General features: G+C 34.5%; 1 protein-coding gene across 9 annotated transcripts in view; it reads left to right on the top strand.

The window, feature by feature from the left end:
* Positions 1 to 27,236, top strand: part of LOC128638134 (sodium channel protein type 2 subunit alpha-like) — a 189,306-nt gene that overhangs the window by 106,098 nt on the left and 55,972 nt on the right. For 7 of the 9 annotated variants that reach the window (XM_053690036.1, XM_053690021.1, XM_053690011.1 and 4 more), the window contains 3 exons: positions 69 to 223; positions 5,251 to 5,424; positions 23,519 to 23,641. In XM_053690036.1, the coding sequence (XP_053546011.1) occupies positions 69 to 223; positions 5,251 to 5,424; positions 23,519 to 23,641 (452 nt within the window). The remainder of the gene's footprint in view (positions 1 to 68; positions 224 to 5,250; positions 5,425 to 23,518; positions 23,642 to 27,236) is intronic. The other 2 variants (XM_053690028.1, XM_053690031.1) reach the window with 1 other exon arrangement.

The raw sequence follows: 27,236 nt of genomic DNA, 5'->3' as shown, positions 1-27,236 counted from the left end.
GTAATGTCTGACTATGTGATGTGAAATGCTATTATTTATATAGCTGCTTATACCTTCATATTTTGCAGGCTGTGTAAAGAACTTTCCCATTTGTTATGTCAACATTGAAGAAGACAAAGGAAAATTATGGTGGACATTCAGAAAAACCTGTTTTCAAATTGTTGAACACAACTGGTTTGAAACTTTCATAATCTTTATGATTCTTCTTAGTAGTGGAGCTCTAGTAAGTGCATTTTTTTATAAAAATTGAAGTCTGAAAAGTCTGTTTTCTGACTTGTAGCAAATGTTTCCTATTATATTTTAAAGATTGCTCATTATAGCTTAAGACATTTTTATTAGAGCTACTGAGATACTATATATGAATGTGTCACATCTGTTACTATACACTTAGTAGTACCCTATTAGACCTTTACTTTTATGCAAGCTCTTGACTCTAAGTCATTGTGTGATAGCTCAGTATTTACAGTATTTTCTAATCCAGGAGATTATCTTCATTCTTTTTATAATTACTACTGCAAGATGCTACGTTGTTTTAAGAATTTTTAACTTATATTAAAGTGATGGTAAACTTTACATTTTTTAATATCAGGTCCAGAATCTAAACAATATTTGCAAGGGACTTTAATTGATTGCTTCTAATAATGATGTGCTGTAACTTACTTTTGAATCTAGCCATGCCATTCTTATACCCTGTGTTCCGACTGCCCACTTCAAAACTCATTTTTTTGGGAGTGAACAATTTGAACTGTTCTTCAATCGGCGCTCTAGCCGATTGGAGAACATATGTATATGTATGTATCTCTATGTTAAAGCGTTCAGATGAGATCTCATATCTTTGAGCCTTTATAACTTTTTTTGTGCAATATTTTTTAAGAATAATTTATATTAGATGGTGTTATGAGTGTACATGTACTTTGTAATGTATTTTTTATGTGTTTTGTTACACTCTTTAGTTTCACAAAACAGGTAATCATTGTAGCGTAAAATCTTAGGCCTAGATTTGGAGTTCGGCGGTAAAAGGGCTGTTAACGCTCCGCGGGCTTTTTTCTGGCCGCACCATAAAATTAACTCTGGTATCGAGAGTTCAAACAAATGCTGCGTTAGGCTCCAAAAAAGGAGCGTAGAGCATTTTTACCGCAAAAGCAACTCTCGATACCAGAGTTGCTTACGGACGCGGCCGGCCTCAAAAACGTGCTCGTGCACGATTCCCCCATAGGAAACAATGGGGCTGTTTGAGCTGAAAAAAACCTAACACCTGCAAAAAAGCAGCGTTCAGCTCCTAACGCAGCCCCATTGTTTGCTATGGGGAAACACTTCCTACGTCTGCACCTAACACTCTAACATGTACCCCGAGTCTAAACACCCCTAGCCTTACACTTATTAACCCCTAATCTGCCGCACCCGCTATCGCTGACCCCTGCATATTTTTTTAAACCCCTAATCTGCCGCTCCGTAAACCGCCGCCACCTACGTTATCCCTATGTACCCCTAATCTGCTACCCCTAACACCGCCGACCCCTATATTATATTTATTAACCCCTAACCTGCCCCCCACAACGTCGCCGACACCTGCCTACACTTATTAACCCCTAATCTGCCGAGCGGACCTGAGCGCTACTATAATAAAGTTATTAACCCCTAATCCGCCTCACTAACCCTATCATAAATAGTATTAACCCCTAATCTGCCCTCCCTAACATCGCCGACACCTAACTTCAATTATTAACCCCTAATCTTCCGATCGGAGCTCACCGCTATTCTAATAAATGGATTAACCCCTAAAGCTAAGTCTAACCCTAACACTAACACCCCCCTAAGTTAAATATAATTTTTATCTAACGAAATAAATTAACTCTTATTAAATAACTTATTCCTATTTAAAGCTAAATACTTACCTGTAAAATAAATCCTAATATAGCTACAATATAAATTATAATTATATTATAGCTATTTTAGGATTAATATTTATTTTACAGGCAACTTTGTTATTATTTTAACCAGGTAAAATAGCTATTAAATAGTTAAGAACTATTTAATAGTTACCTAGTTAAAATAATAACAAATTTACCTGTAAAATAAATCCTAACCTAAGTTATAATTAAACCTAACACTACCCTATCAATAAAATAATTAAATAAACTACCTACAATTACCTACAATTAACCTAACACTACACTATCAATAAATTAATTAAACACAATTCCTACAAATAAATACAATTAAATAAACTAGCTAAAGTACAAAAAATAAAAAAGAACTAAGTTACAGAAAATAAAAAAATATTTACAAACATAAGAAAAATATTACAACAATTTTAAACTAATTACACCTACTCTAAGCCCCCTAATAAAATAACAAAGCCCCCCAAAATAAAAAATTCCCTACCCTATTCTAAATTAAAAAAGTTACAAGCTCTTTTACCTTACCAGCCCTGAACAGGGCCCTTTGCGGGGCATGCCCCAAGAATTTCAGCTCTTTTGCCTGTAAAAAAAAACATACAATACCCCCCCCCCAACATTACAACCCACCACCCACATACCCCTAATCTAACCCAAACCCCCCTTAAATAAACCTAACACTAAGCCCCTGAAGATCTTCCTACCTTGTCTTCACCATCCAGGTATCACCGATCCGTCCTGGCTCCAAGATCTTCATCCAACCCAAGCGGGGGTTGGCGATCCATAATCCGGTCCAGAAGAGGCTCCAAAGTCTTCCTCCTATCCGGCAAGAAGAGGACATCCGGACCGGCAAACATCTTCTCCAAGCGGCATCTTCGATCTTCTTCCATCCGGAGCGAAGCGGCAGGATCCTGAAGACCTCCAGCGCGGAACATCCATCCGGACCGACGACTGAACGACGAATGACTGTTCCTTTAAGGGACGTCATCCAAGATGGCGTCCCTCGAATTCCGATTGGCTGATAGGATTCTATCAGCCAATTGGAATTAAGGTAGGAATTTTCTGATTGGCTGATGGAATCAGCCAATCAGAATCAAGTTCAATCCGATTGGCTGATCCAATCAGCCAATCAGATTGAGCTCGCATTCTATTGGCTGTTCCGATCTTGCCGAATAGGAGGAAGACTTTGGAGCCTCTTCTGGACCGGATTATGGATCGCCAACCCCCGCTTGGGTTGGATGAAGATCTTGGAGCCAGGACGGATCGGTGATACCTGGATGGTGAAGACAAGGTAGGAAGATCTTCAGGGGCTTAGTGTTAGGTTTATTTAAGGGGGGTTTGGGTTAGATTAGGGGTATGTGGGTGGTGGGTTGTAATGTTGGGGGGGGGGTATTGTATGTTTTTTTTTACAGGCAAAAGAGCTGAAATTCTTGGGGCATGCCCCGCAAAGGGCCCTGTTCAGGGCTGGTAAGGTAAAAGAGCTTGTAACTTTTTTAATTTAGAATAGGGTAGGGAATTTTTTATTTTGGGGGGCTTTGTTATTTTATTAGGGGGCTTAGAGTAGGTGTAATTAGTTTAAAATTGTTGTAATATTTTTCTTATGTTTGTAAATATTTTTTTATTTTCTGTAACTTAGTTCTTTTTTATTTTTTGTACTTTAGCTAGTTTATTTAATTGTATTTATTTGTAGGAATTGTGTTTAATTAATTTATTGATAGTGTAGTGTTAGGTTAATTGTAGGTAATTGTAGGTAGTTTATTTAATTATTTTATTGATAGGGTAGTGTTAGGTTTAATTATAACTTAGGTTAGGATTTATTTTACAGGTAAATTTGTTATTATTTTAACTAAGTAACTATTAAATAGTTCTTAACTATTTAATAGCTATTTTACCTGGTTAAAATAATAACAAAGTTGCCTGTAAAATAAATATTAATCCTAAAATAGCTATAATATAATTATAATTTATATTGTAGCTATATTAGGATTTATTTTACAGGTAAGTATTTAGCTTTAAATAGGAATAAGTTATTTAATAAGAGTTAATTTATTTCGTTAGATAAAAATTATATTTAACTTAGGGGGGTGTTAGTGTTAGGGTTAGACTTAGCTTTAGGGGTTAATACATTTATTAGAATAGCGGTGAGCTCCGGTCGGCAGATTAGGGGTTAATAATTGAAGTTAGGTGTCGGCGATGTTAGGGAGGGCAGATTAGGGGTTAATACTATTTATGATAGGGTTAGTGAGGCGGATTAGGGGTTAATACATTTATTATAGTAGCGCTCAGGTCCGCTCGGCAGATTAGGGGTTAATAAGTGTAGGCAGGTGTCGGCGACGTTGAGGGGGGCAGATTAGGGGTTAATAAATATAATATAGGGGTCGGCGATGTTAGGGCAGCAGATTAGGGGTACATAGGGATAACGTAGGTGGCGGCGATTTGCGGTCGGAAGATTAGGGGTTAATTATTTTAAGTAGCTGGCGGCGACGTTGTGGGGGGCAAGTTAGGGCTTAATAAATGTAATACAGGGGTCGGCGGGGTTAGGGGCAGCAGATTAGGGGTATATAAGTATAACGTAGGTGGCGGTCGGCAGATTAGGGGTTAAAAATTTTAATCGAGTGGCGGCGGTGTGGGGGGAGCTCGGTTTAGGGGTACATAGGTAGTTTATGGGTGTTAGTGTACTTTAGAGTACAGTAGTTAAGAGCTTTATAAACCGGCGTTAGCCAGAAAGCTCTTAACTCCTGCTATTTTCAGGCGGCTGGAATCTTGTCGTTAGAGCTCTAACGCTCACTTCAGAAACGACTCTAAATACCGGCGTTAGAAAGATCCCATTGAAAATATAGGCTACGCAAATGGCGTAGGGGGATCTGCGGTATGGAAAAGTCGCGGCTGAAAAGTGAGCGTTAGACCCTTTAATCACTGACTCCAAATACCAGCGGGCGGCCAAAACCAGCGTTAGGAGCCTCTAACGCTGGTTTTGACGGCTACCGCCGAACTCCAAATCTAGGCCCTAATGTGCTCACGCGTTTGCATTGACTTTCAACTTACGAGCACAATTTAACTTGCACGCAAAAGAGCCTAAAAGCCTGATATTGCTTGCGCTCCACATAAAATGTGGCCTCTAAAAATTGCCATCACTTTAACTATCCGTTTTAGAATTTGTATAGAACTATATCTTTTGTTACGATCATTTGTCATCATTACTTTGAGATGCTGTTCTGTTTTGGAGGAAATTTAATTGAATAGTGTTTATTTAAAAAAGAGACAAACAAAGAAGAGTGTTAATATATTCATATCTACAAATACAGTGTAAATAGTGTTCAGCTAAATATTTTGGAATACTTTTATTTTATAGGCATTTGAAGACATCTATATTGAACAAAGAAAAACAATCAAGACAATGTTGGAATATGCAGATAAAGTGTTCACTTACATCTTTATTTTGGAAATGCTTCTTAAATGGGTGGCGTATGGATTTGTCAAATATTTCACCAATGCCTGGTGCTGGCTGGATTTCCTCATTGTTGATGTAGGTATTTTTAAATGTCTTTTATTTTCTATTTTTGATAATAGTGCGGCTAATATAAAGACATGCTATCAAAGCTTAGTAAATAATAGCGCAAGTTTGTTAAAAAAGAAATGGAACATGTATATCATTAGTACTTTGTAAAATGTAACATTAGAGAAATGATAACAAGGTTTATGGTAATCACATAATAAAAGGAAATAACCTAATAGTTTTTAGCTGCATAGTATTGCTTTGGCGAAGCCATCTTCTAATCCATTAGAGCATGTCATTTTATGGCTATCAACCTTGCTGTACTGTGTGCTTAAAGGGGCAGTATAAACCAATTTTCATTTAACTGCATGTAATAGACATTACTATAAAGAATAATATGCACAGATACTAATAAGCCTGGGACACCCCCCTCCCCTGCATATGGAAGGACCCATTATACAAACAGAAGCAGTCTGAAGTCTGTAGACATGAGTGTACCTCTAAAGCTTTGGGGCTTGGTTAGGAGTATGAAAATCAGCACAATGTTTTTGTAAAAATGTATAATTTTGCTTGTTTTTAAATGACACCCAGATGGGCTATATAAATGGATAATCTATAAAACATTTATGCAAAGAAAAATTGAGTGTATAATGTCCCTTTAACCATCCACAAAGGGGTTAAAGGGATATTAAACACCAAAAATGTTATTGTTTAAAAAGATAGATAATCCCTTTATTTACCATTCCCCAGTTTTGCATAACTAACACTGTTATAGAAATATACTTTTTACCTCTGTAATTACCTTGTATCTAAGCTTCTGCAGGCTGCCTCATTATCTCAGATTTTTGTCAGACTTGCATTTCAGGCAATTAGTACTGACTCTTAAATAACTCCACATGCATGAGCACAATGTTATTTATATGAAACTCATGAACTAACATCCTCTAGCTGTGAAAACTGTCAAATGCGTTCAGATAAGAGGCAGCCTTCAAGGCCGTAGAAATTAGCATATGAGCCAACTTAGGTTTAGCTTTCAACTAATACCAAGAGAACAAAGGAAATTTGATAATAAAAGTAAATTAGAAAGTTGTTTAAAATTAGTTCAATTTGGACTTCACTAACCCTTTAAACACAAAGTAGAAGTGCTGCTTGAGACCCACAATGCAGTAGTGTCTAGAGCTGCTGATTTGCAGGGGTTAAACACACATTAGAGAAGGGTCGACAGTCGTAAAGTTACGTACTCTAAAGAATTAGAACATGTACTTTTATTATGGCCCTGCTAATATTTTATCCAAACTGCTGATATACTTTGAAACAACAACAAACATGATTTATGTTTCTGTGAAATAATGAATTCTCATATGTATCTTCAAACAGTTATGATTCTCAATGAATCCAAAAAAGGACCTGTATAGCATAAAGGTGATTGCTGTAATATTGTAAGATAATATGTTGCTGCTTTATTGTAGATATTATTATGCCTAAATATTTTGTTATATTGTAGGTTGTGACCCTTTTGCAATTGTAACTTTCTTTTTGTTGTCTTGTTTTCATTTTTCCATTGCAACATTAATATATTGTTATGTGACTGTGAAGGAATATAGCACTATTCAAAAATCTAAAGAATTTTTTGCTTTTCCCTTTTGGGACTTTTTATTTAGTTATTTACTTTTTTTTTATGATCTTAAAAAGGTATGGGGCCTATATATCAAGCTCCGTATGGAGCTTGATGCCCCGTGTTTCGGCTCGCCAGAAACACAAGTTATGAAGCAGTGGTCTAAAGATCGCTGCTCCATAACCTGTCCGCCTGCTGTGAGGCGGAGGACAGACATCGCCAAAAATCAACCCAATCCAATATGATTGGGTTGATTGGCACCAACTGCTAGCGGACGATTGGCCGCAAATCTGCAGGGGGCGGCATTGCACCAGCCATTCACAAGAACAGCTGGTGCAATGATAAATCCCGACAGCGTATGCTGTCGGCATTTATCGATGTGCAGCGGACATGATCCACAATATCGGATCATGTCCGCTCGCATCATGATAAATAGGCCCCATTGTCTCTACCATTTGTTGTATGCATTTGAGACATACCATTAAAGGGATATTAAACACTTTGAGATGGTTATATAAAATGAAAAATCATATATATAAAAAATAACTCTGTATTATATTTTCATTATTTATTTTGTTCCCATTGAAATTATGAACGTTTTAGTTCCTGTTAGAAATAGAAGTGCAGAACACTGTTATATTCTAAACGGCCATTGACTGCACACTCTAGTGACCTATTTATAACTGTCCCTAATTGGCCACAGCAGAGAAAGTAACCTAAGTTACAACATGGCAGCTTCCATTGTTTTATAGACACTAAAACTTTACACTTATTTTTTCAATATTTAAACAACTAATGAAACTTAAAAAAATACATATACATGATATTCTCAGACTAATCTTTTCTTTGACTGCATCATTAAATCTAGCATTTATTTAGTGTTTAATGTCCCTTAAATATTTTACTTCATCTCAAGATAAGATGTGATTTGCAATGATCATAGTTATGGCAGACATTATTTTCACCATAGTTTGTCATTTTCGTCATTCGTAAGCAACACTCCTATAATAAGTGAGATAACTTAGATAACATTGATGTTGTCATTTCTATGAAAGGTATATTGCTATGTAGTGATATATAGTGTTAATTAGAAAAGTCCAGATCTGTGACATTACTTCCCTTTGGAAACCTACCACTGTACTGGAAGTGAAAATGCAATGTGAATGTCAAGTCTGCTGTGCGCAATGAAAAAAATAATGCTTTATACAGGTCCCAAAGGATGAATTCTTACAACACCAGCGTCTCAAATGGATGCTTCAGTTGAAAGCGTAAGACCTGCTGTCAGCCTATTTAATACTAACTTTATGTTCTCTTAAAGTGTCCTTAAATGCTAATTCTACTAAGATGTCTGTTAACGTGTTTTAACACAGCTAACTATCTAGATTAACGGTTATTTTAAAAATAAAACACAATAGGATTTGAGTAGATAAAAAGGTGGAATGAATATAAAAGTGACTGTCAGTGATAATTGTGTGATCATTTTATTTTTGAGAGAAGAAATAAGAACAAAATGTGTCACAGCAGGGAATTAGGGCATATAGGGTCATATTACGAATGCAGTGCTATTAAGAGCTGTTATTACAAGTTGAAAGTAAAAAGTTATCGCTAGCACGCTAACCCAAAGAGTGCAAAAAGTCAAAGTTAGAATATCGAGAATGCTATAACCTATTTCACCATAGAAGTCAATGGAGAAAAAAGTAGAAAAAAAACTAACACCCTACTTGCACACTAACCTGAATCCTCAAGTGCGCTAACCCAAAATAAAAATATGAATATTTCACATTCCAGTGTTTTTCACATTGAAGAATATGTTCTATTTATTCATAAAACATATTTCTACATATATCTTATGGTAATTTGGTACAATATATATATCTATACATATATATATATATATATATATATATATATATATATATATATATATATATACACACACACACACACACAAACACAAACACACACACACACACACACACACACACATATATATATATATATATATATATATATATTAATGATTATATATAGGTATAGATATACACAGTTGTGTATAGGGATATCTATTTATAAATAGAACTTATTCTGAACATTGGAATGTGAAATATTTACTGTAAACACATAGTTAAAACCTTTATTAAATATGAATATTACATAAATATGCTTTTAAATGTTTTCATCTACTTGACAGCAATGGGCTCCAATGCACTTATATATATTTCTATATGTATACACATGTATTTATGTGTTATGTGTTTATATGTTTGTAAATACATATAAATAAATAAATCACTGAAAGGGATAAGTTAGTATAGGACCTTTAATGTACGTCTAGTGGTCCAAAAAGTGTCACTTCTAGACAAGCCACCAAGCACTCTCAATACACAGTAGACTGCACCTCAACTCCCAAACCATAAAAGACAGAAAGTCACTTAATAAATTGAGGCAACATACCTCTCCTTCCAGTATGTCCGTGCGAAGATGTAGGTTGAGTCCGCTTCAGGTGAGAACCAGCTTGCCTTTAAAGCTCTGCCAAATGCTATGCGTATAACCAGGAAATTGCTCACCACAATGGGGACACTTACTTCAAGCTGACAACCAATCCACAAAGAGAGGAGCCGATGACGTTTCCTTTAACGTTCCTGTGACGTTCCTATGAGGGGGAGGAGGAGGGTCTCTAAAGTCGAGTTTCAAATGGCTTGACAAATAAGCTTGGTAAGAAAAGCTTGACAAATAAGAAAACGAACAGTCCTGCTGGTGCATAGACATCCAAATAAATGAAGTTAGGACAGTTCGTTAATAAAACATCCAAATGTATTAGTATTCCATCGATAAAACATGTACAAGGGAACAACAGTATCAGGGAGAGTGTAACACAACCTTGCTTACGCGTTTCAGCTTACGCCCTAATCATAGCCACTGGGTGCTAGGATCTTCCAACTTCCTTTTAAAACAGACAAGATTTAACCCTATAGGTTAATACTAAAAATGCAATTCCCTATCCTGTTTAATCAATGAGTTACTATAGTAGAGCTGCAGATGCTACACAATACATGACATATGATATAAAATAAATGGACAAATAAGAGGAAACAAAGACAGTAGCAGTATCATAATGCAGAGCAAATCAACTGAGCATAGAAATGCTAACATTGAAATTGTCACGGAACTTGCAAGTTGATAATGCTAGCACCTTGAAGATACTTAAAATACACAACATAACCATACATATCATTATTATATATCACATATCAGTCCAACATTGTTAGCATTCATATATGCCTAAACTGAGTGAAAAGTAAGGAATGGTTTCATAATATATACATAGAAGTAAGACCCTAAATCTCTTATAAATCTAATGTCAAACTCATTTGTGATGATTAGAGTATTAGGACTGCATTATATATAATAAAGTAAAAAGTTAATATGAACATATATACAATTCAGGATAACATATAATACACTAGGACTTACTATAAAGTGTGCTAGGACTAACTCCAGAGTGAAGAGAAGGACTGAGATAAAGAGGTCAAGCACCACATATCAAAGCGATACAACTATTCCCAATAATTGATAAGGTAATACCTAGAGTTTAGACCTTGGGTGATACGCGTGCCCAGCATAAATATTCAGTACATCTCTCTTTCTATGCTCAGTTGACTTGCTCTGCATTATGATACTGCTACTTTCTTTTGTCTCCCTCTTATTTGTCTATTTATTTTATATTATATGTCCTGTATTGTGTTGCGTCTGCAGCGCTACTATAGTAACTCATTGATTAAACAAGATAGGGCATTACATTTTTAGTATTAACCTATAGGGTTAAATCTTGTCTGTTTTAAAAAGGAAGTTTGAAGATTCTAGCACCCAGTGGCTATGATTACGGCGTAAGCCGAAACGCGTAAGCCAGGTGGTGTTACGCTCTCCCTGATGCTGTTGTTCCCTTGTACATGAATATTAATAAATGTGGAAGTTTTATTAAAGAACTGTCCTAACTTTCTTTGGATGTAAATACATATATAAACACATATAAATAGATATTTACACACGCACACAAATATATATATATATATATATATATATATATATATATATATATACACACATATTCTTATAAACTCCAAAGTACCTTCATACTAACACATTTAAATACATATATCTTTTTTTTATTACATTATACATTCAAATTTAAAGCTAATGGTGCAAAACAACATCTGGTGCACAAGGCAAATGAGAATCCAGATGAACATTAAAGAGACAGTGTACTATAAAATTGGTTTCTCCTTTATGTGTTTCCAATTACTTGTTTGACCAGCTGAAGAGTTTAAAATGTATTGGAAATATTGCTTTAGCTATATTTTTGTTTATGAAATAGCTTTTTCTGCTAACTGAAACCACAACCCAGTACAGCACTAGATTATGAGTGGCATGCTAACTGTGGCTGGCAAGCAACATGGGCTATTTCTTGGCTCTTTGCTCAGGACGGATATAGCATGCATCTTACAAGTTTGAAACAAACGGGTTTGCTTGAGCGCAATCAAATGTAATGCGCATTTTGTGAAAAAGGGGTGTTCAGGCTCCGAAACATCATGTAAATAAACAGTGATTTTGATTTAAAGTGCAGAGTACGGATCTTTTCAGCCTGTGCTACATATACTGTTCCTGACACCCTGACCCATGCAATGACCAGGGTGGTGCAGGCAAATTTAATTAATAATCCAAAGCAGGCATGCACTCACTTAGTCTGATGAAGGGATGAGATTCCAGGGAACGTCACTGCATTTTCTCTGTGCACAATAAAGCACAATATAAAAAGTTCCAGTAAGAGCCCTTATAACTTTTAAACGCAAAATGTTGTTACAATTATTTATATATATATATATATATATATATATATATATATATATATATATATATATATATATAAAAGAAACAAACTTGCACTCACTGGTCTTTTTAGTGAAATAATTTACTGAAAAATTGTGACGTTTCGAGGACAAAAAATCCCCTTCCTCAGACAATGTGTTTAACAAACAATAGTGACTTTATACACTGTGTAAACCCAAACCCCTCCCCTCAATTAGACAAAAAAAACGCCAAATTGGTAACCATAGTGACCACTAAGTCACATTGTACACAATAAGTGTTATCATATAAAATATGTGCTATCGTATAAACATATTTATAGATGAGCCATCCTGGCTCTGACATAACAGTGACAGCCCAAGTGCGCATTAGGGAAACTGTGATGCAATGGAAACGAGCGTGAAAAACAAGCAGATCACATAATAAGTATAATGAGAGTTACCAATCAATCATTCATACTGCCATTTGATACTCCATAAAAAGTTAAAGATGCTAAAGAACAGAATCAAATCGCCAGTTTAAAACTCACCAGAATTGAAACATAACCCACAGACTCAGGAGCCGTTCACTGCCGCATCGGTACACAACGCCGGGTAGAGAACTCGGAACTCGGAACTACACAGGACTCTCATGTGGGGGGCAATCGGCCAATCACCGGAATTGTTTACCGTTGCCATAGTGACCATTAGCAACAAGTCACACATATGATCTACAGCACTAGAATATACACGCAAGATGGGAGTTAAGCGCTGCAATTACAATTAAAATTAAACTGCAGCAGATCATAGAAAAGGTCAAAGATGTACAATCGAACTCCACACATCTGTAAATACATGTCACAACGGTCGGAAAACCAATTGTCATATGTTCATATACTCTGTCAGGCAAACACTTCCACATTCAAAAAGTAAAGCTGTAATTACACCATTGACCTTATTGGCCATATTATGCCATAAACCCCATACATATTAGTATTATAGCCATAGGTATCACAAAGATAAGGACTAAGACAGGGTTAAAACTAACAGGGTTAAAACTAACAAGGATATAGTGTCGCCCCAAAAAAGAAGAAATAAGAAAAAAGAAATAACTACATTCAATAGTGAAAACATGTAAAAAACGTCATCCAAGTTCACCACATATCACCAATATAAACCCCATTCAGAGTACAAGGAAGAAAGGGGAAATAAACATAGTTCAAAGCCCAAATCACCAATAAAGGTGTAAAGAATATAAAAGGAACTTAGGTGAGTGAAATTGAATGGTACGTGGACTCTCCCAATCTGTCTACGTAGGTTCCAAAAAAATTGTTGTTATGGCACAAGGCAAAAAAACTTCAGTCTATAGAAAACAGTGCCAATCAAACATAGTATTCAGTCCCTGTGGTTGAAGAGTGTTTAATCGAAAGATCCACTTGGCCTCAATTTGTAGAAGGAGTGTATCCCTGTCACCCCCTCGCCTCAGTGGGGGGTCATGGTCTATTAGTGTAAATCTTAAATCCTGGAGTCCATGGCCTTTTTCCACAAAGTGTCTAGCTACTGGCTGGTCACTCGAACCCTTTTTAAGTGCTGTCCTGATTGAAGACCTGTGGTTGGCAAACCGAGTTCTGGCATCGTCTGTGGTTTTACCCACATAAAAACGCCCACAGCTACAATCAAATGTAATGCGCATTTTGTGAAAAAGGCGTGTTCAGGCTCCAAAACATCATGTAAATAAACAGTGATTTTGATTTAAAGTGCAGAGTACGGATCTTTTCAGCCTGTGCTACATATACTGTTCCTGACACCCTGACAGTTGCTATGTGTATATATATATATATATATATATATATATATATATATATATATATATATATACAGTCCTGAAAAGTGGACATTCACCATCCATGCAATGACCAGGGTGGTGCAGGCAAATTTAATTAATAATCCAAAGCAGGCATGCACTCACTTAGTCTGATGAAGGGATGAGATTCCAGGGAACGTCACTGCATTTTCTCTGTGCACAATAAAGCACAATATAAAAAGTTCCAGTAAGAGCCCTTATAACTTTTAAATGCAAAATGTTGTTACAATTATATATATAAAAAATAGGTTTCTGCGCACAGATATAAGGCAATTCAAATGATATTACTACTAAATATTTTTAAACACTACTTAATCCTACTTATCAACATTCAGGAATTAACATTAAAATGTTTGGATATAGCAGTTCACAAGAGTGGTCACAAAATGTTCATAAGAATAATACTTGTATTGGTAGAGGATTTACTTCTTACCGGAAATTACCTCTATCATATGAGGTAATGTATGATCTCAAAATAGAAGGATGAAGGCTTGGTTGGATCCTTAGTCTGTGGTTGGTTAACCCCCATAGATCCTATGTGAAGATGGAATGGTTGTCCCTGGGGATGTCTGATCAGCTCTGTGGTCTTTCTTGCGCCACTTGATAGATAGAAACTTCCAACTTTCTTTAGGGAAATGCGTGGCCTTGGTATCTCACAGGAGTATGGTATATGTTTTTTCTTTCTTTAACACCAATTCTCACCCGAATATGTAGCATTCTTTTACCTCTGACGAAGAAGTAACTCAAACTTCGAAACGCATAAGGTTTCTTTCTGAAGTGGGTGTACAGGATTTGCCTACCACGTCAAGGACACCGACTGCACTATATACTTTTGAAGTGAAAGGCTTTGGAAGTATTTTAACAATAACTCTATTTTTTTATACCCTACGGAACACTTTACAACGCATATTGAGACTGACATGTAAGTGCACTACTAATCAGCCACTCTGCGTTACATTGAGAGGTTTCAGGATATTCCACACTCGGTTTATAAGCCGTGAACTACACACCCTCTTATTGTAAAGGGGTCTTTTATTGTACATCAACTATTTGAGAACACACCTGGTTGTGCTTGGAGTCACTATTGTGCCTATTAAAAGGAAAAACAATTTTCCTGTGATTGCCAAGTAGAACAGCCTTGAGATTTTTTATATATGTGAATGCTTACCTCATCATGGATTGAGGGCTTAAAATGTAAGTGCATATCGCTATCTGTTTACAATAAATTTCTTTTATAAAACAGTATTATGCTATGTGCTTGTCCTTTATCTCTTTCTACATATTCGGGCGAGAATTGGTGTTAAAGAAAGAAAAAACATATACCATACTCCTGTGAGATACCAAGGCCACGCATATCCCTAAAGAAAGTTGGAAGTTTCTACCTATCAAGTGGCGCAAGAAAGACCACAGAGCTGATCAGACATCCCCAGGGACAACCATTCCATCTTCATATAGGATCTACAGGGGTTAACCAACCACAGACTAAGGATTCAACCAAGCCTTCATCCTTCTGTTTTGAGATCATACATTACCTCATATGATTGAGGTAATTTCCGGTAAGAAGTAAATCCTCTACCAATCCAAGCATTATTCTTATGAACATTTTGTGACCACTCTTGTGAACTGCTATATCCAAACATTTTAATGTTAATTCCCGAATGTTGATAAGTAGGATTAGTAGTGTTTAAAAATATTTAGTAGTAATATCATTTGAATTGCCTTATATCTGTGTGCAGAAACCTATTTTTTATTTATTCTCATTACTACAACATACTTTTTACCAGTGTTAAGGGTACACTGCAATCACATTTTCTCTGCGGCACGATACACATATTGAATTACACTACTATTTTGCAGACTAATACTCTCTCTTTTCGCATTTTTCTTACATCCACATTTGTGAGAAAATTTGACATTTCACTTTCTGACATATATATATATATATATATATATATATATATATATATATATATATATATATATATATATATATATATATACAAATATCGACATAAAGTGACAGTTTTAGCGCTGGTATTTTTTCTTTATTTCTTTATATATATATATATATATATATATATATATATATATATATATATATATATATATATATATATATATATATATATATATATATATATAAAACCACATATGCCTAGATTACGAGTTTTGAGCACTATAGGGAAATTAACGAACGCAACAAAAGTGGCGTTATTTAATCCCCTATAGCGCAGCCATTACAAGTTTTAAAAGTCCTGGCTTGTGCGGGCGACATGGTGCTTTTAAGATCCATACCACACCAAAAATAAGTGCTGTTTTGACGTGCTTGTGCACGCTTTACCCATAGACATCAGTGGGGAGAGCGGGTCAGAATAAAGTCTTTAAAGGGACATTATACACTCATTTTTTCTTTGCATAAATGTTTTGTAGATGATCTACTTATATGGTCCATAAAGTTTTTTTTTTTAAATTAATGTATAGTTTTGCTTATTTTTAAATAACATTGCTCTGATTTTCAGACTCCTAACCAAGCCCCAAAGTTTTATGTGAATACGCTCAGCTACCTACTCCAGCTTGCTCCTGTTTGTATAAAGGGTCTTTTCATATGCAAAAGAAGGGGGAGGGGGGGAGTGTCTTATTTGCCACTTGCAGTGGGCTTTCCAGCTACCTTTTCAACAGAGCCAAACTGACTTCTAAGTACGTTTTTAAACAGTTTTATACTGGATTTTTATATCAGTATCTGTGCATATTATTCTTTATAGTAGTGTCTATTAGATGCAGTTATATGAAAATGAGTGTATACTGTCCCTTTAACACCTGCTATCGCGGAAAGAAAAGCTCTGTTATGCAGACCCATTAATGTCTATGGGGAAAAAAAGTTACGTTTAAACCTAGCACCCTAACATAAACCCCACTTCTAAACACCCCTAATCTGCTGCCCTCAACATTGCTGACGCCTGCCTACACTAATAGTTATATCGTAGCTAGCTTATGTTTTATTTTTATTTCACAGGCAAGTTTGTATTTATTTTAACTAGGTAGACTAGTTAGTAAATAGTGATTAACTATTTAATAACTACCTAGTTAAAATAAATACAAAATTCCCTGTGAAATAAAACCTAAGCTACCTTACACTAAAACCTAAAATTACAAAAAATAAAAAAACTACCATTACAAAAAATGAAAAAAACTACCACTACAAAAAAAATTATCCCAAAAAATAAAAATGATTCCTATTCTAATACCCTTTAAAAAAAAACCCACCCCAAAATAAAAAGCCTAATCTAAAATAAACTACCAAAGGCCCTTAAAAGGGACTTTTGTAGGGCATTGCCCTAAGTTAAAAAGCTCTTTTGCTACAAAAAACAAACACCCCCTAAAAAAATACATTACACAAAATAACAAACAAATTATCAAAAATAAGAAAAATTATTCCTATTTTAATACCCATTAAGAAAAAAACACCCCAAAATAAAAAAAAACTTATCTAGAATAAACTACCAATGGCCCTTAAAATGGCCTTTTGTACGGCATTGCCCTAAAGAAATCAGCTCTGTTTATGAAAACATTTTTACAAACACCCACTAACATTACAAACCTCCACCCCCTCCCCAAACCCACAAAATAAAAAAACTATCTAAAAAACCTAAACTACAAATTGCCCTGAAAAGGGCATTTGGATGGGCATTGCCATACAGCTCTTTTACATGCCCAAACCCTAAACTAAAAAAAAAAAACACTTACCCCCGACGATCCACTTACAGTTTTTGAAGTCCCGCTTAAACGATTTTCATCCCGGGAGAGAAGTCCTCATCCAGACGGCCTCTGCAATCTTCATCCAGGTGGCGAAATCCTCATCCAAGCGGCGAGAAGTCTTCATCCAGGTGACCTCTTCAAATCAGCCAATAGAATTTAAGCAGCTCTAATTCTATTGGATGATGAATCAGCCAATAGAATAAGAGCTGCTTAAATCCTATTGGCTGGTTTGAACAGCCAATAGGATTTAAGCAGCTCTCATTCTATTAGCTGATTCAAATTTTTCAGCCAATAGGAATGCAAGGGACGCCATCTTGGATTGCGTACCTTGCATTGAAGATTTAGTGTACGGCGGTGACCGTGTGAAAAGGATGCTCCGTGCCGGATGTCTTCAGGATGGACCCGCTCTGCGCCACCAGGATCAAGATAGAAGATGCTGCCTGGATGAAGATTGAAGAGGCCGTCTGGATGAAGACTTCTCGTTGCATGGATGAGGACTTTGCCACCGAGATGAAGATTGAAGAGGCTGCCTGGATGAAGACTTCTTGCCTCCTGGATGAGGACTTCTCTGCCGGGATAAAGATCGTTCAAGCGGGACTTCAAAAACTGTAAGTGGATCATCGGTTAGTGTTAGGTTTTTTTAAGGGTTTTTTTGGTGTTTTTTTTTTTTTTTTAGTTTAGAGTTTGGGAATGTAAAAGAGCTAAATGCCCTTTTAAGGGCAATGCCCATTCAAATGCCCTTTTCAGGGCAATGGGTAGCTTAGGTTTTTGTTAGAATTAGGGTTTTTTATTTTAGGGGGTTGGTTGGGTGGTGGGTTTTACTGCTGGGGGTCTTTGTATTTTTTTTACAGGTTAAAGAGCTGTTTAACTTAGGGCAAGGCTAGGGTTTCTTTTTATTTTGGGTGGGCTTTTTTATTTTGACAGGGCTATTAGATTAGGTTTAATTCTTTTTTATTTTTGATAATTTCGTTTATTTTCCGTAATTTAGTGTTTGTTATTTTTTTGTAATTTAGTCTTTTTTTTTTTAATTAGATACTTTGTAATTTTTAGAGTAGTGTTAGGATTTTTTAATGTGTATTTTAGTTTATTTAATTGGTAGTTAGTTTAATAATTATATTAGTTTAATTGCTAGTTTAAACTTAGTTTTTCTAATTTTACAGGTAAATTTAAATTTAATTTAAGCTAGGGAAATTGTAATTTTAATATAACGTTAGGGGGCATTATGTTTAGGGGTTACTCGTTTAAATTATTTAATTGCTATGTGGGGGGCTTTCGGTTTAGGGGTTAATAGTTTAATTTATTATATTTCGTAGTGGGGGCTTGCGGTTTAGGGGTTAATAGGTTTATTATAGTGGCGGCGGTGTAGGGCTTAATAACTTTAGTATAGTGGAGGCGAGGTGGGCGGACTGCAGATTAGGGGTTAATAATATTTAAATAGTGTTTGCGATGAGGGAAGGCGGCGGTTTAGGGGTTAATAACTTTAGTATAGTGGTGACGATGTCGGGGAGCGGTGGAATAGGGTTTAATAAATGTTATTAGTGGCAGCGATGTCGGGAGCGGCAGATTAGGGGTTAAGACGTTGTGTTACAGGCTAAAAGGCTTGCGGTACACCTATACCGACAAGACTCGTAATGGCTGCGTTAGGGAAAATGATGTGTTATGGCCCATAATGCTGCTATTTGAGTCATAACACTCAACTCGTAATCTAGCTGATATATATTTATATGTGTCTATGTGTGTGTGTACAGGTGTATTTATATGGGTATATATGTATTAACAGACTCAATATACATATTTAAACTCATAAATACATATATATATATATATATATATATATATATATATATATATATATATATATATATATACAGCTGTATGCAAAAGTTTAGGCACCCCTGACAATTTCCATGATTTGCATTTATAAATAATTGGGTGTTTGGATCAGTAATTTCATTTTGATCTATCAAATAACTGAAGGACACAGTAATATTTCAGTAAAGTGAAATGAGCTTTATTGGATTAACAGAAATTGTGCAATATTCATCAAAACAAATTTAGACAGGTGCATAAATTTGGGCACCCTTGTCATTTTGTTGATTTGAATAACTTTAACTACCTAGCACTGATTAATTGGAACACACAATTGGTTTGGTGAGCCCATTAAGCCTTGAACTTCATAGACAGGTGAATCAATCATGAGAAAATGTATTTAAGGTGGCCAATTGAGAGTTGTTCTATTTGACTCTCCTCTGAAGAGTGGCAACATGGGGGCCTCAAAACAACTCTCAAATGACCTGAAAACAAAGATTGTTCAACATTATGGTTTAGGGGGAGGCTGCAAAAAGCTATTGCAGAGATTTAAGCTGTCAGTGTCCACTGTGAGGAACATAGTGAGGAAACGGAAGACCACAGGCACAGTTCTTGTTAAGGCCAGAAGTGGCAGGCCAAGTAAAATATTGGAGAGGCAAAAGCAAAGGATGGTGAGAACAGTCAAAAACAGCCCACAGACCACCTCCAAAGACCTACAACATAATCTTGCTGCAGATGGTGTAACAGTGCATAGTTCAACAATTCAGTGCACTTTGCACAAGGAGAAGCTGTATGGGAGAGTGATGCAGAAGAAGCCTTTTCTGCACACACGCCACAAACAGAGTCGCTTGAGGTATGCAAACGCACAATCCAGCTTCATTTTGGAAGAAGGTGCTGTGGACTGATGAAACAAAGATTGAGTTATTTGGTCATAACAAGGGGCATTTTTCATGGAGGCAAAAGAACACAGCGTTCCAAGACAAACACTTGCTACCCACAGTAAAATTTGGTGGAGGTTCCATCATGCTGTGGGGCTGTGTGGCTAGTGCTGGTACTGGGAATCTTGTTAAAGTTGAGGGTCGCATGGATTCCACTCAATATCAGCAGATACTTGAGAATAATGTTGAGGAATCAGACAACGACCCAAAACACTGATCAAAATCTACTCTGGCATTTATGCAGAGGAACAAGTACAATGTTCTGGAATGGCCATCCCAGTCCCCAATACGTGGGGTGATTTGAAGCGGGCTGTCCATGCTCGGCAACCATCAAACCTAACTGAACTGGAGATGTTTTGCAAGGAGGAATGGTCCAAAATACCTTCATACAGAATCCAGACACTCATTACAGGCTATAGTAGGCATCTAGAGGCTGTTATTTTTGCTAAAGGAGGGCTCTATTAAATATTGATATAATATTTCTGTTGGGGTGCCCAAATTTATGCACCTGTCTAATTTCGTTTTGATGCATATTGCACATTTTCTGTTAATCCAATAAACCTAATTTCACTACTGACATATTACTGGGTCCTTCAGTTATTTGAATTAAATTGCTGATCCAACCACCCAATTATTTTTAAATGAAAATCATGGAAATTGTCAGGGGTACCTAAACTTTTGCATCCAATCGTATGTATGTATGTATATATATATATATATATATATATATATATATATATATATATATATATATATATATATATATATATATATATATATATATATATATATATATATATATATATATATATATATATATATATATATATATATATATATATATAAATAAGTGCATTGGATCCCTTTGAAGTCAAGTAGCTGAAATATGAAAAATCATATTTATGCAATATTCATATTCAAAAAAGTGTTTAACTGTGTATGTACTGTAAATATTTAACATTACAATGTTCTTCATGTATATTTTTAAATAGATATTCCTATATATATTTGTATATACATATATATAATTATTTTACATATATATATATATATATATATATATATATATATATATATATATATATATATATATATATATATATATATATATATATATATATATATATAGTGTATATATATATATATATATATATATGTGTGTTACAAAAAAATCAATATATATATATATATATATATATAAAACAATAAATAGAACATATTCTTCTATGTTAAAAACATTGGAACGTGAACTATTCATAACATATGTCAGGATTAGCGGACTTGAACAAATGTGGTTGGGTTAGAGCGTGAGTATGGGTTTTATCAGTTTGGGTGCTCCTTTGAATTCTATTGCAGAATACGTTAATGCGGTCACGATATTCATAGTTCAACGTTTTGCGCAAGTCTGGTTTTTGCTCGTGCATTAACTTTCAACTTGTTATACGAGTGCAACCAGAAGAGCAAAAAACCTTCATCTGGCAAAGTTAATGCACGAACGGTAGCGCAAAATAACGATCCACTAGTAATCTAGTGCTATGGAATCTGTTAAGCGATGTGGAATCTTTTGGCGCTCTACAACTAACTGATAATAATCTAGCCCATAGTGGGCTGATCTTGTAGGAAGAGAACAATTCATTAACTTATCTGTCTATTTACACAACGTCCTCCTTATCTTCTTTATTACTATTTACTCAAAGGTCAATACTTTTAAATAATGGAAAATTAACATTTTAGTACCTCTCTGTCACAGCCCCCCAGCCGGAGCATTATTTTATCTAAACTGTCTTGTTTACATGATTTTTTTTTGTAACAAGAACTTAACTTGAGAAATTGTTGGTATAGGTCGGGATACAATAGGCAAAATCAGCTATTACAAATGAGAGAATAAAGATGAAGGAGCTATGTGTAAACAATTGAATCACTCCATTAGGTAAAAAGCATATTTAAGAACACATTAAAGGGGAGAACATATTACAGTATTCTGTCCCTTTAATTGTATACTACACTTGAAATTGTCCTTCATTTTACATCATAAAATTATTTTTAAGTATCCATTAATGATTATTGTTTTATTTTGCATCAATATTATTCTTTAAAACAATTGCATATTTATTAATGGGACTTAGAAATCTTCTAAATTTATAAACATTACAAATGCCATTAGTTTTGCTGCATAAAAAATATAACTACTCTTTGATATCCCATTAAAACTATATTGTACTATACAGGGTATTAAATGAATTGTTTATTTATGATTATTTTTGTACTTAAAATATCTGTTTTTTCTCATTTAACCCATACCTTTGCAAATGTCCACAACAATGGGCTGCACCTGCAAGTTAAGCAGTACATTTGGATGGGGGAGTTGAATAAGCACAACCAACTATTTCACATATAAAATCGATCACTTACTCATACCCCCCACTAAAAGATTTACCACTGCTAATGTCTTCTCCTAAATTTTTTTCTATATAGGTTGGGATACATCAGTCAAAAGTAACTATTTCAAATACCAAATAAAGGTAAAGAACTTGGGAATACATTAAAGGGGAGAACATTTTAGCGTACAATGTCCCTTTAATGCGAGAGCTTTTTTTTTTTTAGAGTAATGTAGTAATTGGAGAATGATCACACAATATTTTTTGGAAATATTTTGCATTGCAGAATTTAGCAATCCTGTTTTATTTTTTAAATAATAATAATATATTGATAAAATATTGATACAATAATATATTTTCTTTATCAAAAAAAGAAAGAAACAAAAAAGGATTAGCCTTTATTCTTTTAAAAAAAAATGGTTTCTGAATTGTTGATTAAAGATGCTGTTGATTCTGAACAGATTTCTATTATATCCCTTTTGGCGGTGGCTCTTGGGTATGATCAACTAGCCGCTATTAAGTCTCTAAGGACTTTGAGAGCTTTGAGACCTCTGCGAGCCTTATCAAGATTTGAAGGCATAAGGGTAAGCCCAATAGGCTGGAAGTGTGTTTTATAATTATTAAAGATTGCAATTTAAATGTCAGGTTCATTTATGCTTTTTTAAGTCAAGTTGATATATACAACATTGTGTTTCTAAGTTCCTGGGTCATATAGCCTCTTGACTCTACAGGATTTCAGGCCCACTTGCCTTTTAACATATTTATTTTTTTCACTAACATGACTTAATTTTGTAACAGGATCGCTGAGATGCAAAGACTGGCCAACAGCGTTTCTTCTGGGAAACGAAAGCTTGAAAAAAACTTTGGGTAGTGGCTTGTGCACAACATTTAGAATTGTTGCTTCTTCTGTTTTTGTGTAGGTCTCTTTGGTTAGCTTAATAGCTAATGCCTTGGGCTACTCAGAATTAGGGGCAATTAAGTCCCTTAGGACCCTCAGAGCATTGAGACCTCTAAGAGCCCTCTCACGGTTTGAAGGGATGAGGGTAAGATGAATTAGAAGTATTAATGCATGTCTAATAACATGCATGTGGAATGAACATCTCAACTGTAGATACGAAAAAAAATCACCAGCTCTGATATGCAATATGCATGTTATTAATGAATTCTGGTATAGCTACAAAGGTTCTTAAACATAGATAATGAAGTGGAGAATAAGACCTCTATGGTATTTCTATGAAGCTTATTTTCTGAAATATTTGTTAAATAAGCTTCAGGCTAAATATATTCAGTGAGAGAAATGCTTCCTAATCCTGTAGTATTCTTTGGCCCCTATTTACTAAAGTGCATAAAATATCACCACACTATATTGAACAGGTTTCAAAGAATAATATAGGAACTGAAGATATTTCCTTCACCGAAAACAAAGATCTCAAAAATACCATAGAAAGTACAATTATTTGTCACCACTTAATAAGATCTTTGATAAATGTCCCAGCCTATCTTTCAGTCACAAAGAACTGAAGAGTTTACAGTATATAGTGACAAATCAATATCATTTCCAAAAAATAAATACAAAAATACTCAAAACAGAAAACAAATATTCTTTGGTTTGAAATAAAACATCATCAAGACACAGAGGCGTTTAACTATGACTGCTGCCCATAAAAAATAGCTGCATTAATATACCTGCTTACTCTTCATTTTTTAACAAAGTTACCAAAGATGTGGAATTTTAATGGCAATGTTAAATGTTTTATGAATTTTATCTCTTTAAGCTTTAGTTAAATCCATTAAAAAGTATAAACTGTTTATATTGTGGCATACAATAAAACAATGTGAATGAAATGGACACAGAAAATATACATCTATCAATTTGCTAAAAAATATGCTTAAATTGTTTGCAAAAAATATTCAATTTAAAATGAATCCAAATATAAAACAAACATTTTTTGTGTACTGCATGTCAGTTTCAGTAGTGTGGTATTGATACATTCATATAGTCCCCAATCGGTTCACCATGGGCAGTGTGTTGCCATATGTATTAAAACTATCAAATGTTTACATTTGTTCTATATACAAAATAAATGTTGAAGTTTGATAAATATTTTATAGGTTTTATTTTTGCAAACAAATGTTACACTATCATATATAACTTGCACATCAGAAGTAATATTGAGTTAAAAGAAAAAACTACAGTTTAAAGATTGAAATTAATTATCAAATATGTATAAATATAGATAACAGTTTAAATCTATAAAAATCAACATTTTTATATCAGTTTCTGTGTTTCTAATTTAGTAGTGGAGCATATAAAAAGGAAACATTGATTCTACTATTCCGATGTCAAAAATGAGACATCCCTCTTAAAATTTACAATGAAACCGTAATGATGTTACTAAAGAGTTTACCAAAGAATTAATTATGATGCTGAATCACATAGATACAAAATGGTAAACAAGATTATGTGGATTGATAAGATAATGTGACTGCCGGTGTCCTGTAATATTTTCCTACTGTGTTACGTTTTGCTACCTACATAACGCGTACGGCCAAGCCTACATCTAGATAGAGCACTTTCATATCTGCCATGTTTGTTTGAAACGGAGGCTGTTGTTAAAATAGTGATCCGATGGTTATATTTGGCTGTTTTGAGTGCAGATCTCACTGAAACATAAAAACATAAACACAAAATATTTTGTATGTTATTAGCTTGTGATGATAGCATTTATTTTATAAATTTATATTTCAGGCTAGAGATAGGTTTCAATTATTTGTTCTTACATAGCCTGAAACATACATTTATAAAATTAACGCTATCATCACAAGCTAATACCATACATATTTTTTTGTGTTTATGTTTTATTTTTTTATGTTTCAGCAAGATCTGCACCCAAAACAGCCAAATATAACCATCTGATCACTATTTTAACATCAGCCTCCTTAAACAAAGATTGCGGATATGAAACCGCTCTTTTTCATCTGCGTCTGCGTGATTTACATATAGATGTGGCTGTACGCGTTACGTAGGTCGGAAAACGTAGCGCGGTTGGAAAATTATACAGAACACCGGCAGAACATAAAAAATCATTGCTAAATACTTTCTGTGTTTATTTTAGTTGTCTTAAACGGACATGAAACCCAATTTTTTTCTTTCATTATTTAGATTTGAAACAACTTTCCAATTTACTTTTATTATCTATTTTGCATCCTTCTCTTAGTATCTTTTGTTGAAAAAACAGCAATACACATGGGTGAGCCAATAATATGAGACATACATGTACAGCCACAAATCAGAAGCTTAAGAGCCTATCTAGATATGCTTTTCAACAAAGGGTACCAAGAGAATGAAAAATGTAATGATAGAAGTAAATTGGAACATTGTTTAAAATTTCATGTTTACTCTGAATCATGAAAGAAAACAAAAATGGTTTCATGTCCCTTTAAAAAAAAAAATATTTTTTCTTTGATTTCTATGTTAGCCATCTTTGGTAACTTAACTGAAAATAGCTTATATCTAGGTGTAGCCAATGTAATTGGACTCCCGGACACATGTTCACACAAATTTAGCTTGCCAAGGCATGCAGCTTGAATGTTCATTTGATTACTTGATAAAAAGGAAAATTCTGTATTTTGAAAGCTTGAACAAGGTGCCTGTTTCAATAATGTTGGCTACAGCTTTTTTAGTTATGCTGCTTTATAATATCACTAAAGACTGCTTAGCACAAGGAAATGCTTTTTCTCTTCTTAAGTTTTGTATCTTGGTTTAAATCTAGTATTTGCTGCATGCACAGATCTGTTAAATATCAAGTCTGTCTCATTTATTTCTGATGCTTATACTACAAATCACAGCCTATATATAATAATACCAATACCATATAGTAAAAACAAAGCAATAGTCGCCTAAAATAAAATTGACTTTAGTTAAAGGCAAAATATGAAACCGATATTGAGTAGCATAAATCTTTGCATGAGATAAAACATTCAACTATTCCGTTACCATCAACAGTGAATGTCCGATGAGATGTAGGTGCATAACAGCATAAATCAGTAGAAAATTGCCAAACAAATGGATAAAGTTAGAAGTGGTACAGAACGATAAAAGTCTAACACAGAAGGAGGGAATGAAACATGTAGAGGAAAAAAGTAAGGGTGAAAGTGAAGGGGAGAAACAGAAAAGCAGAGAGTGTTGTGATGAATCAATGAAAGGTTTCATTTAAAGGCGTGTTTACAAGTTAATAGTAAAAGGTTACCAAGAGCAAAACCCGATGCATGCTAATTTCCGGACTTTGGCTATTTTCTCCCCATAGACTTCAGTGGAGAGCACTTAAGTGTTTTTTTTTTTTATCACTCTCATGATAGCCTGACACCGTTTAAGACCTATATCGCTAAACCCAAAAGTAGTTATGAATATTTTACATTCCAATGTTTTTCACATAGAAGCACATTTGAATGTAAAATATTTACATTAAATACTTAGTAAAACACATTAGAAAATATAAAAAAATGATTACAAATGATTTTTTAAGTTTAGCAGTATTTAAATGGAACAGCCTCCATATTGTGTGTGTATGTATATGTATATATATATATATATATATATATATATATATATATATATATGTAATACATGTATACACA

This window comes from Bombina bombina, chromosome 1, assembly GCF_027579735.1.
Source record: "Bombina bombina isolate aBomBom1 chromosome 1, aBomBom1.pri, whole genome shotgun sequence".
Classification (NCBI taxonomy): domain Eukaryota; kingdom Metazoa; phylum Chordata; class Amphibia; order Anura; family Bombinatoridae; genus Bombina; species Bombina bombina.
The sequence above is the reverse complement of the archived record's forward strand: the minus strand, read 5'-3'. Positions and strand labels throughout refer to the sequence as shown.